The following is a 10,235-nucleotide window of genomic DNA, read 5'->3' as shown; positions in this document are numbered from 1 at the left end:
TGCAGCGCGCCCGCTTCGGCCGCGGCGCCGGTGGCAGGCGGGCCCGCGGCCGCGGAGACGCCATGGGGCGCGGCGGCGGCGGCGGGTTCGACCGCAGGGTGGCGGGCGGCAACTCGGCCTTTGTCAACGTCGGCGCGGGTGAGTCCTCTTGCAGCCGCGAGCTCGCAGGCCTTTTGAGCCCACCTGGTGGCTTGTGGATTTCGTGCTGACGGACGCTTCGCTGTTTCCACCGTGCTTAGTTTCCTCGGGCTATGGGAGCGGGCAGGGCGGCTTCAAGACTAGCTATCGCGACCAGTCCAACCGGCTCAACGCCGACATGTTCAACGGCCCGGCGCAAGAGTACGACGACGACGACGGCGGCGATGAGCACAAGGACGGGTCCGGCTCCGGCATCAGGGCCACCCCAAAGCGGCGCGACGTCATGCCCATGGGCATCGTGCGCCGCGAGCCCAAGAAGAAGGAGCTCGTCGTCGCCAGCTCGGCCGACATGGTGGCCAAGGAGAAGGCGGCGGCGGGGGGAGGCGCCGACACCCAGGAAACCTCGTCGGGAGGCGACGGCGCCACCCCGGCCGAGGACGTCGCCATGGAGGACGACGGGCAGGTCTGGCCCGGGGCCCCGACGGAGCGCAAGGTCAAGGTGCGGGGCTCCGACGGCCAGGAGATCGAGGTGACCGAGATCGACGACCGCCGCATCCAGCAGCGCGCGCGGTCCGCCACCGCCAAGGACGAGTACGGCGACGACGGCGGCGGCGACAACAAGGCCAAGGTGCGGGCCGAGGCAAAGTACCAGTCGCGCGAGGACGAGGTGCGGGCCGACCAGCTGGCCATGATGCTCCGGGAGCTGGGCCCGCGCGCCGAGGGCGACTCCAAGGACGGCCGGCTGTACCTGTTCCAGCTGCCGCCCGTCATGCCGCCGCTCCGCGTGGTTCAGCGGCCCGACAAGAAGGCCAAGCCGAAGACGGTGGTCAAGGACGAGCCGGTGGACGAGGACGGCGGGGTCGTCACTACGGATGTCGGCCAGACCTTTGACCTCACCGAGGGGGCGGCGGGCGCCACCAGCAGCAGCAGCAGCGGCGACGGTGGTGGTGGCGGCGGCAGCGAGGCCGAGAACGACGAGTCGAACCCCTACCCGGACACGGTCGGCTACGTCGGCAAGATGACGGTGCGGCGGTCCGGCAAGGTGACGCTGGACTGGGGCGGCATCGCGTACTCGGTCATGCCGGGGATCCAGACGTCGTTCCTAACAAACGCAGTCCTGCTCGAGGACGCAGACAAGAAGCCAAAGTCGGGCGAGGTGGCGGGCCGCGCCTACGGCATGGGCAAGGTCATGGGCCGCTTCGTGTGCCGGCCCGTGTTCAGGGAGCCCGTGCCCTGGGTCGTCGACCCGGCCGACCTGGCCGAGGCAAAGGCTGAGGCCGAGGCCAAGGAGGTCGCCAAGGCCAAGGCGCTGGAGGATAAGGCCAGGTTGCGCGCGGCATAGGATGGTAGGAGGAGATCTTGCTCTTTCCCGCTCTCTATAGCTGTCTACCCCCATCGTCACGATACCCATGGAGGTATAGGCCCGTCATGATCAACATCAATGCACATCATCTTTTCTAACATTGGCGCCTGTGTAATATTGTGCACATAGCTGGGCCCTTGTGCCGTTGGTACCGTCCATCGGGATATTAGTACTAAATCTAAAGACGCGCCAGCCCAAACAGTTGCCCTGCATTACCTATTTTGGAGGGGAGAAAGTTGGAGAGAGAAAAGTTGGTACCCTTATGCGCGCTCATGTGCTATGTCACTTAGTATTCCATTTTTCAACAGTACCCCCCGGCTGATCCGTCCATGCCATCAATTCGTGTTCTCGTATATTCACATGTGCTTGGACACCTCTTGGCCTTGATAAAATAATGTCGGATAGGTGAGCATGATTAAAATAATTTTTTTAACGCTTGTGTTGAACACCGAACTGCGAGCTCCGCCGTGCTGCGTCCGATCTGCCACCTCCGCCGCCACCCTCACTACCAATCGGCGAGGGCCAGGAGCCGTGTCGGAAATCGACGTCGATCTTGGGGATCTGCGGCGCCTCCTGCCTCGCGGCGCCATCCCACGGTCGCTGCGACTGCGACTGCGACTGCTGCTGCTGCTGCTGCTGCTGCTGCTGTTGCGCCGCCGAGTTCGACCTGCTGTGGAGGCGGCCGCCGCCGTACTCCTCCACCCCGGGCATAAACGTCTCGCTCATGGGGCTAGCCGCCGGGTTGGTTGCCAGGCCCCGCGTCGAGTCGCTGTCGCTGTCGCTGCCGCTCCTGGCCTCCCGCCCGCCGCCGACGCCGCCAACCGACCTCCGTTGATACTGCTGCGGGGGCGGCGGCGAGGCTGCCGGGCTGGGTATTGAGGTCACGGTCATCGTCTTGGTCACCAGCACACCCTTGCCCGCCGCTGTCGACGATGACGATGTAGTCGTTGCCGCCGCCACCACAACCCCGCCACCTCCTCCGCCACCACCACCTCCTCCTCCTCCTCCTCCTCCGCGGGCGGACTCGAGGTCCTCGAGCGGCATGTCGGCGGCGCCGAAGCCGGGCATGGCCCTGCTGCCGCGGGTGGCGGCGGAGCGGTTGGTGGCGGAGCGGAGGGCGGCCGACTTGCCGCTCCTGCCGGGGCCGTAGTAGCCGCCGCCCGTGGGGCCGCTGCGACCCGTGACGCCGGTAGAGCCGAAGCCGGGAAGTCGGAGCTTGCGGAGCAGCGGCCGGATCGTGGCCAGGCTCGTGGCCATGATGGCGACGCCGGGCTCGGTGAGGGTCCAGACCATGGCGTCGGTGCCGGCGACTAGGGGAGAAAAAAAAACACACACGGGGTTAGAGAGGGGAGGTGGTGCGGGTTGAGAGTTGGGAGGGGGGGGAGGGGGGGGAGGGGAGGCAGGAATAATGAGGTCCTACATAATATGTCGGCCGTGTCGTTAAGGTCGGCGAGGAACTTGAGTCGGATGAGGGTGGCGATGGACGCGCTGGACAACGGGAGCCGGTTAGGGTCAATGAACCTCACCCTCCCCACCCCCTCTTATCTCGAGAGTAGAAGTCGCCGCGCATAAAAAAGACTCACAAAACACCCAGGCTCAAGATGAGCATGACAGTCAACTTGGCCTGCTTGGTCATCTTGATCTGCCAGATGATGGGCACGGGCAGCAGGGCGTAGAAGAAGTCGCTCAGGACCGTCATGGCGCTCAGGGCCAGGGCGGCGCTCACGACCTGGTCCGACGTGACGCACTTGAGGCCCGGGATGGTGTAGTCCCACTGGGCCTCGACGGGGCTGCACTGGAAGATGTTCCAGAAGAAGAGCACGACGCTCCAGACGAAGACGATGGCGGCGCTGGCCCAGATGGCGTACTTGTACTTATTCTCGCCCGACAGCCGCAGCAGGAAGACGGCGATGCTGAGCTTGATGAAGAGCATGTTGCTCACGTAGCTCGCTGTCGTTTGTCGGGTTGGTTAGTCGATGTTGTCGATGGCGAGCAGGTGGCGTCGACGAGGGGCCGCCTTACCTGTTGCAAGAGCTTGCCACTGCGGTTTTGTATGCCAAAGGGGGGGGAGCATGGCGGGCTTGTTGTCAGATCCAGGGCTCGATGGGACAGCAGATGACAGACGCAGCCGACCAACCTTTAATGCTTCTATTTCCTGCCTCTGCGGCAGAGCTTTGTTATGCCTCCCTATGCCAAAAGGGACACCGATGAGGATAAAGGTACATGATACCGTGAAATTTGCCTACAGAAGAAAAGAAAAGACCCGTTCTCGTCAGGTTCACCGTATCCGGCTAGCGGTGTTCTGGGTGTGTGTGTGTGTGTGTGTGTGTGTGTGTGTGTGTGAAGAGGGCAACGGACCTGTGATAGCAGCATCAGCCAGTCGTCGGCCAGGAAGCTCTTGGTGAGACAACTTCGCACGTATACCCTCAGGGCGACCGACACGTAGGTGAGGGCCAGGAAGGTCGCGGCCGTGATGGTGAGGGCGGCCCCGTTGTTCTCCTCCAGGTTCACCGGCTGCGACGACATGATGGGGAGGAGCACACAGCCTGATGCCCCCTCCCTCCCCTTGCTTTTCTGCGGCCTTTTTTTTGTTCTTTGGCTTTTTTTCCAGAAGGTTTGGGGGCGAAAAATAAAAAGAAGGGAATAATAAAGCTGTTCCTTCAAGCCGTGGGCCGTTGGGCCAAAGAGGTAGCGCGGCGCTCGAGGCTGAGGTAAAAGCAAGAAAAGAAGAAGGAAAAAAGAGCGAAAGGGAGAAGAAAAAGAAAGGATGCAAAAGAGAGTGAGACCGAAAGGGGTATATATCAGTTTGCCCAGAAGGCCAGGATGGAGCAGGGAGGCGGGAAAGCGAGATATCCGAATCGATGAAGCGGGATCGGGCAGGGAGGGACGGAAAGGCGGTTCGACGAAGGATCGAAAAGTTAGATAGACGCTCACCCAAGAACTCGGTGGCTTCTTTTTTTTTCCCTTGACAGCAGCGGTAGGTTGTGCGCGACCCGTCCTCGTAAAGTGGTATGATTCCGGCTAAAAAGGACGACATGGTACTAGCCTTTCAATACATATGTACGGGCTCAGGGGGGCAGCGGCAGCGGGAGCAACCCAGCAACACACACCCACGCACACTTACATGGTGTGCCGGGACGCACATACAACGCTCGCGCACTCGCGACGGGCACACACATGCGCTAGCAAAGCACCCCTAGCAAGCCAGCCCTCGTCTTGGGACGTTTCCCAACCGGGAAAATGGGGCGGGCTGGGCTGCATACAGTCTGTGCAGGACACACACGCAGCAGCACGCACACAGCACACATACCACATGTCTGCCCATGTAGAGAGCAATGCCATGGACACATCCATGGACACACAGAGCGTGGCAGGCATCCCTTCCCGGCCCAACCGGCCAGGCGCCACGGAGCAACAAGGCCACCTCCTTCCAGCCCCTCGCATGTTGAGGGTAGCATTGCAGAAGCACGGATGTGGGATTGTACCCGAGTATGTAGCATGGCATGGACGCAATGCAGGTCCATGGGTTTTCTTCTTCTTCTTTTTTCTCTCTTTTTTACTGTGTAAGCCAAGTCAGCCAGCGTCTCTTTCCCTCTCCCGTCGCTCACCCTCGCTCTCCCTCTCCATCGCCCTCCCCACAGAACCCGCGCGGGAAGCTGGCTCCATGATAAAGAACCCTTGCATTAAAAAAAAAAAAAAAAGGACGAGAGAGCCAGGTCGGCTGGTGGGAAACCCGGGTCATGGCGTTTTCCAAGAATTTTTACGAGAATGGTAGTGGAGGTCGTCTTTTGCCCTAGCGCGGGAAGAATTCTCATCCCAACTCACAGCCCCTTTGAATGAAGGGGACGAGAAAAATCCGAAGAAACCCAAAAAAAAAAAAAAAAAAAGGGGAAACCCGCCAAAACAACACACACACCCTTCACACTCACCGGCCGCCTTGCCGAGCTGACGCCCAGCAGGTCTCGGCCGTCCCAGGGGCCTGGGCCAATTGGCCACACCCGCCATATGGAGCGAGAGCGAAGCATGCAGCTCCCGGTTCGGATCGCAGCAGGCAATCCCATGGAATCAATTCAATATTCAATCGCGATGTGGGTGTTGATCAATGCCGCCTATTTGTCCGCCTCCACCACCTCTCCCCGTCTCCTCCTCATCTTAGCGATTCACCTCCCCCGTCTCTCCTTTTTCTCGTCATTTCTCTCCCGGATGGATGGATGCGGCTTTTCAGCTCGATCGTGGGCATCAGCAACGAAAAGACAGGGATGGAGGGCGTTGGGGAGGGAGGGTGGGGGAACGGTGGGATTTGGATGTCTCCGGGACGAACCCATCCATTCAGGCACAGACGCACACACACGCACACACCACCACCACCACCATCATCACTACCCCCGCGCCTGCATCTCCCCTTGTCGCGTGCCTGAAAAACGCGATGCGCTAGGCCCGGGGGGGGGGGGGGCTGTCGTTTGTGATTGACAGCGACAGGAACAGCCAGGAACTAGCTGGGTTTCAAAAAAACGCATCTGGGATCACACGGGTCGCCGGCTCGAGGCTGCGGTTTGGTGTGGGTGCGGATGAGGCTTCCCTCCCTTCCTCTCTCCCCCCTTCTCCCAAAGCCGGATGGACCGGGTTCCCACGCCTTTTTTTTTTCCCGCCCCAACACCGCGCCAACAGCCTCCTCCTCCTCCTCCTCCTCCTCCTTGTCTCGCGTGTTTCTTCATTACCCGCCAAGCCCCCCGCACACGCTCATTACCCACTAAAGAAACAAAATGTCCGCTAGCGCCGTTGCATCTTGCGCCGCCGCTAATGCATGGCATCTGCCTCTCCCCACTGCTGTTTTGGTGATACCGAATTCGAACCAAGCAAGGGTCGCCATGCAAACGACACGAGCGAAAAAAAAGTGTAATTCTGACTCTTGGCCCCAGGAACGCAATCCTTTCTTCCCTTCTCAGCTTCTCAGGACGAGGCTTGGGCCTGGAACACCCGACAGGGGCTGTGCTGTGCCTTACGCCGTCGTCAGAGGTCGAAACCATAGCTGCGCGGCTGCTTTGCAGGGGGTGCTGGCACCTTGCCTTGTTGCGTCGCCTAGGTATTGGCTTCGTCAAGTCCCAAGCTTTTGATCTTTGCCTGCACCAGGTCAGGGAATAAGCCAAGAATTGATGTTTTTCGTGACAATACCCAAGGGCATATACCTGCCATGCTAATATCTACTCTGTTTTGAGCTGATGCACGCCAACCTCACAGCAAACCGCCACGGCAAAACAAACGCTAAGAGGTCGAGTACGACCATGAATGACATGGTACCAATGGCGTTCAGTCAGCCATGACAGGAGGACATTGTCCGTGCGGTCCGCCCGGATGGCCCGACTTGGGCGGGCCCAGTGGCCGGGGCCCCAACAGCTGAGGACCCTCCTGGAATGCAACCTCGCCCAACCTTTGACATCGGATGGTTCGCTTTATCGACACGACTGCTGCTCGTCCAAGGCCACGGGATTTCTTTGCGCCGTCCCGCCGCCATAGATAATGTCTCTTCCTATTCCTCCCGCACTGTCGATAGTCGCCGAGGACCCCGAGACGCCGCCCCTGCCCTTGACCGCCGCCCACCGTGACCCTCTCCGTCCTGTCGACTTGTGTTCTGCTGCAGCGCCTGCGACGCCGGCAGCAGACAGGCCGAGTCTGCCCGCCCGTGTCCGAAATGCTTCTCCTGCCTGGCCGCCGCATCGAAGAGCCCGCCGTTGGAGCCACTGCCTCCGCCGCTCTGTCCGGGACTTCCGTTGACCGATTCCTCGTCTTGATGTCTGCCTTCGCCCAGCACCACTCCCACCACGTCGTCAAGTACCATTCCCACCACGTCGTAGGACCGACAGGCGAGGTAGGATACCGTATGAAACACGACATGTAATAGCCCCGTCATCAAGATAGCGCAAAGGGTCGCCAGTCTTGATGCGTTCCGAGCCATGTGCGGCCAGGCTTTGGTAGCACTGTTGGAGCCCCGGCCCACCGCAGCTTCTATGTCCACTGCGTATTCCTCGTTGGAGTTGCCTTCCCCGACGCCCGAGTGACCCGAAGAGCCCTCAACTAGAGAATCACCATCTGTGCCCTCTGATACACTGGTGGATTCCGTGTCGCTGCCCTCGTCAATTGTGTCTTGTAGCGGAGACCAACGATTCTGGCCTGTTGGAAGTGTTAGTGGAGTAGCTAGCGACTGGGCCCCCCAAAGTGTGGACATTGATAAAGCATATCAAGACAAACTTACTTGGGCTCCTGAGATTGGCCCTGGAACGATTTGCCGTTTGGACAGCACGCGAGCCAATATGCGAGAAACCCCTCTTTACCGTCTTGCACACTATTTCTCCTCCTCGCAACACCACGTCAAATGGTACGCCGGCTCTCTCTGGGTTCCCAGCCCCGCGGGGGTCGACTCCATTGCTCTGCTGCTTCGACTTGCAGCTGTGCTCTGCAACAGGAGGAAGAGTGTAGCCGACAGGGCCGCCATTCGTCGGCCTATCGTCGGCCCAGGTAGGAGGAGGAGGGCGGTGCTTTATTTTATCACCGTTCGTCGAGCGACGCCCCTTCACCATCAGGTGAGGATGAGGGCTGTCGCTTCCAGTGTCACCTGTCAGCCAAGTGCGGATACGGACAGGGAGGGCCGTGGCGCTTGCAGCTGCCTGAATATGTGGTGCAGGTGAAGGGCCTGTTTCCGCCATAGACTCTCTGACATTAGCGCTGGCTGTCTTCTTTGCATTGTATCCCCCGCTCAGCGGCCCTGATGGCTCACGTTGTCGCTTAGCCATAATCTTCTTGGCCTTGTGCTCGACGTCTGGGTACGGCGCCGGCTCTTGCGGTACCAGTCTATTGTTGCTCTTGCGGCCGCCGTTCATCATCGCCGACAGTTCACGCTCTAGACGAGACCTTGCCTCGTTGGACCCCAGCCTACCCTTTAGTGGTTCTACGGGCCGCCGAACTGGTGGTGTCACCTTCACACGCTGCCGTTGCAACTGCAATAGCCAATGGCATGGGCCTAGGCGAGATAGTGTTGTTCCACACGCGTCTGCTATAGCATCCTGCTCGTCCATCAAGGAGTCGAGTGACTCGTCAATCGAACCCTTGGTGCTGTCTTCTCCCCACTAGAGAATGCATTCGAGCACTGTGATCAGGTGGAGGCGGGCGCCCTCGAGCTCGTCGAGGCGGTCCTGGTCACCCTCAGTCTCGTGGTAGAGGATATTCCATACAATCTTGGCGTGTTCTATGGCCCACTCCTTGCTGAACCTGATGTCGCCCTCCATATCGTCCTCCTTTCCGTGGGCGAGACGGTCGCGGGTGATGGCCTTGCTGCGGGCATTGGCCATCATGAGCTCCAGATCCAGGGGCGAGATGTCGTTCTTCTTGGCCACGAGGCTGTCGATCTCGCTATTAAGCAAGGCTAGGCGCATATCGTCTTGCTTCGTGCACCAGCGCCCATGGCAGTCCATGCAGTTGCCGTCGAACTGGTAGCACGCCAAGATGGTCTGCTTGGCCGCCTCGCACAGTTGGGCCGGATCGTTCTTGGGGCAGTAGATCAGGAGCGAGTCCTTGTGCCCACACTTGTAGTTCAGCACCGCGAGGTTGCACATGGCGGACGGCTATTGGTGAGCAAGATGCAGTCTTGTTCGGGCCTACTTGGATAGGACAAGGGGGGCTGAGGCTCAAGCGGCTGAGCGGCTGTCTGAGCCGGCCGGATATGCAAAGAAGGTGCACGATGCCGTGTCTGCCGTGGGTGGTGTACTGTTGCCGATGCCGATGTCCCTGTCTGTGTTGATGTAGAAATTTCGATGTTGGACGGACTGTCTGATCTCTGGCCGGCCGTGTATTGTAGGGGGAGGATGGGCAAAACGAGAGTGCCGGTCAAGATGCGATTCCCGGAATGGTGATTTCGGCGATGGGTGACCAAGGCGAGTAGCAAAAAACTAGAGTTGTGCCGCGCGACAGTTGACAGCGGCAGACGCGAGAGGCCAGGGAAGGAAAGATGCTAGGCCAGCACCTTCCGCGGTCTCTCGCCCATGGCTGGCACTGCACCTCTCGAGCCGGCAAGTTGCAGAACAGCGCCCCAGTTGCGACTTCCCACGATGACCTCTCCTCGCTGAGTGATTTCTTGGCGTGCTGGTGTGCTGGTGTGCTCCTTCCCATCACGGGAGCCACGGTTAGTAATGGTCGCCGTTTGTCTTCAACGGGAAGGACCCGCCAAAAGCCAACGGTAGCGGCGGGAGGCTGCCCAAGGCACTCCAGGATTGAGTGAAGGCGCTTGGCAGGGTCGAGAAGCAGGAGCGAAGCACAACGTACCGTGTGGGATCCCAGGGACTAAATGGGCAGACAGCAGTACCAGTTCTATACGTCAGTGCCAGCCCCAGCCCCAGCCAAAAGTTGACTTTGGCCAACTTTGGTTGCCACCGCATGACGACCGTTTGTCCAAGCTCATCGGTCTCGACCGTGAGAAAGCTTGGTGGCTGCAGATTCGGCTTTACAAGGTAATTGTACGACTTGGAGAGATGATGTGCGACGAGAAAAAAAACTTTGCAGGTGCTTGACAATTGGCGGGACTTTACCATGCGGGCAAACGTGATGAAGTGTGCTTTGTAGGTAAGGAAAGGGGGCACGAGTCTCCAGCCCGTGTAAACATCGTCTGCCAGGACGTCGAGGCTGTGCATCCTTTGTGATGCTCAACTGCTCGCTTTGCCTGCGCTAGAACCTCGTGTCCTACCAA

The 10,235-nt window shown here is 59.9% G+C and overlaps 5 protein-coding genes across 5 annotated transcripts; 1 reads left to right on the top strand and 4 right to left on the bottom strand.

Moving 5' to 3' along the window:
- Positions 1–1,854, top strand: GGTG_06290 (hypothetical protein). The gene is made up of 2 exons (XM_009224106.1): positions 1–138; positions 240–1,854. Exons 1-2 carry the CDS (start codon positions 63–65, stop codon positions 1,478–1,480), a joined length of 1,317 nt encoding a protein of 438 aa, XP_009222370.1. The 5' UTR covers positions 1–62; the 3' UTR covers positions 1,481–1,854.
- A 76-nt stretch (positions 1,855–1,930) lies between these two features.
- On the bottom strand, positions 1,931–4,494 carry GGTG_06289 (hypothetical protein; the record flags this gene model as incomplete). Its single annotated transcript, XM_009224105.1, has 6 exons — positions 3,860–4,494; positions 3,639–3,743; positions 3,524–3,542; positions 3,085–3,451; positions 2,922–2,989; positions 1,931–2,811 (listed from the first exon to the last, which is right to left on the bottom strand). The coding sequence occupies exons 1-6, from the start codon at positions 4,025–4,027 to the stop codon at positions 1,931–1,933; spliced, it is 1,608 nt and encodes a 535-aa protein (XP_009222369.1). The 5' UTR covers positions 4,028–4,494.
- A 580-nt stretch (positions 4,495–5,074) lies between these two features.
- Positions 5,075–5,506, bottom strand: GGTG_06288 (hypothetical protein; the record flags this gene model as incomplete). Its single annotated transcript, XM_009224104.1, has 2 exons — positions 5,075–5,157; positions 5,431–5,506. The coding sequence occupies 2 exons, from the start codon at positions 5,504–5,506 to the stop codon at positions 5,075–5,077; spliced, it is 159 nt and encodes a 52-aa protein (XP_009222368.1).
- Positions 5,507–6,914: 1,408 nt separating this feature from the next.
- GGTG_06287 (hypothetical protein) lies at positions 6,915–8,289 on the bottom strand (the record flags this gene model as incomplete). Its single annotated transcript, XM_009224103.1, has 2 exons — positions 6,915–7,669; positions 7,752–8,289. The coding sequence occupies 2 exons, from the start codon at positions 8,287–8,289 to the stop codon at positions 7,029–7,031; spliced, it is 1,179 nt and encodes a 392-aa protein (XP_009222367.1). The 3' UTR covers positions 6,915–7,028.
- A 185-nt stretch (positions 8,290–8,474) lies between these two features.
- GGTG_06286 (hypothetical protein) lies at positions 8,475–9,108 on the bottom strand (the record flags this gene model as incomplete). The annotated part of the gene is made up of 2 exons (XM_009224102.1): positions 8,475–8,516; positions 8,644–9,108. The coding sequence occupies 2 exons, from the start codon at positions 9,106–9,108 to the stop codon at positions 8,475–8,477; spliced, it is 507 nt and encodes a 168-aa protein (XP_009222366.1).
- Positions 9,109–10,235: the final 1,127 nt, after the last annotated feature.

The sequence above is a fragment of the Gaeumannomyces tritici genome (genome assembly GCF_000145635.1).
Source record: "Gaeumannomyces tritici R3-111a-1 unplaced genomic scaffold supercont2.3, whole genome shotgun sequence".
Taxonomy (NCBI): Eukaryota; Fungi; Ascomycota; class Sordariomycetes; order Magnaporthales; family Magnaporthaceae; genus Gaeumannomyces; species Gaeumannomyces tritici.
This window is presented reverse-complemented; position numbering and strand designations above follow the sequence as displayed.

What these genes read in the sequence shown, in the direction of transcription:
- GGTG_06290 (XM_009224106.1), top strand. Translation starts at nt 63, where the DNA reads ATGGGGCGCGGCGGCGGCGGCGGGTTCGACCGCAGGGTGGCGGGCGGC. An exon ending in CTTTGTCAACGTCGGCGCGG is followed by an intron (nt 139 to 239) that starts GTGAGTCCTCTT and finishes CACCGTGCTTAG; the next exon opens with TTTCCTCGGGCTATGGGAGC.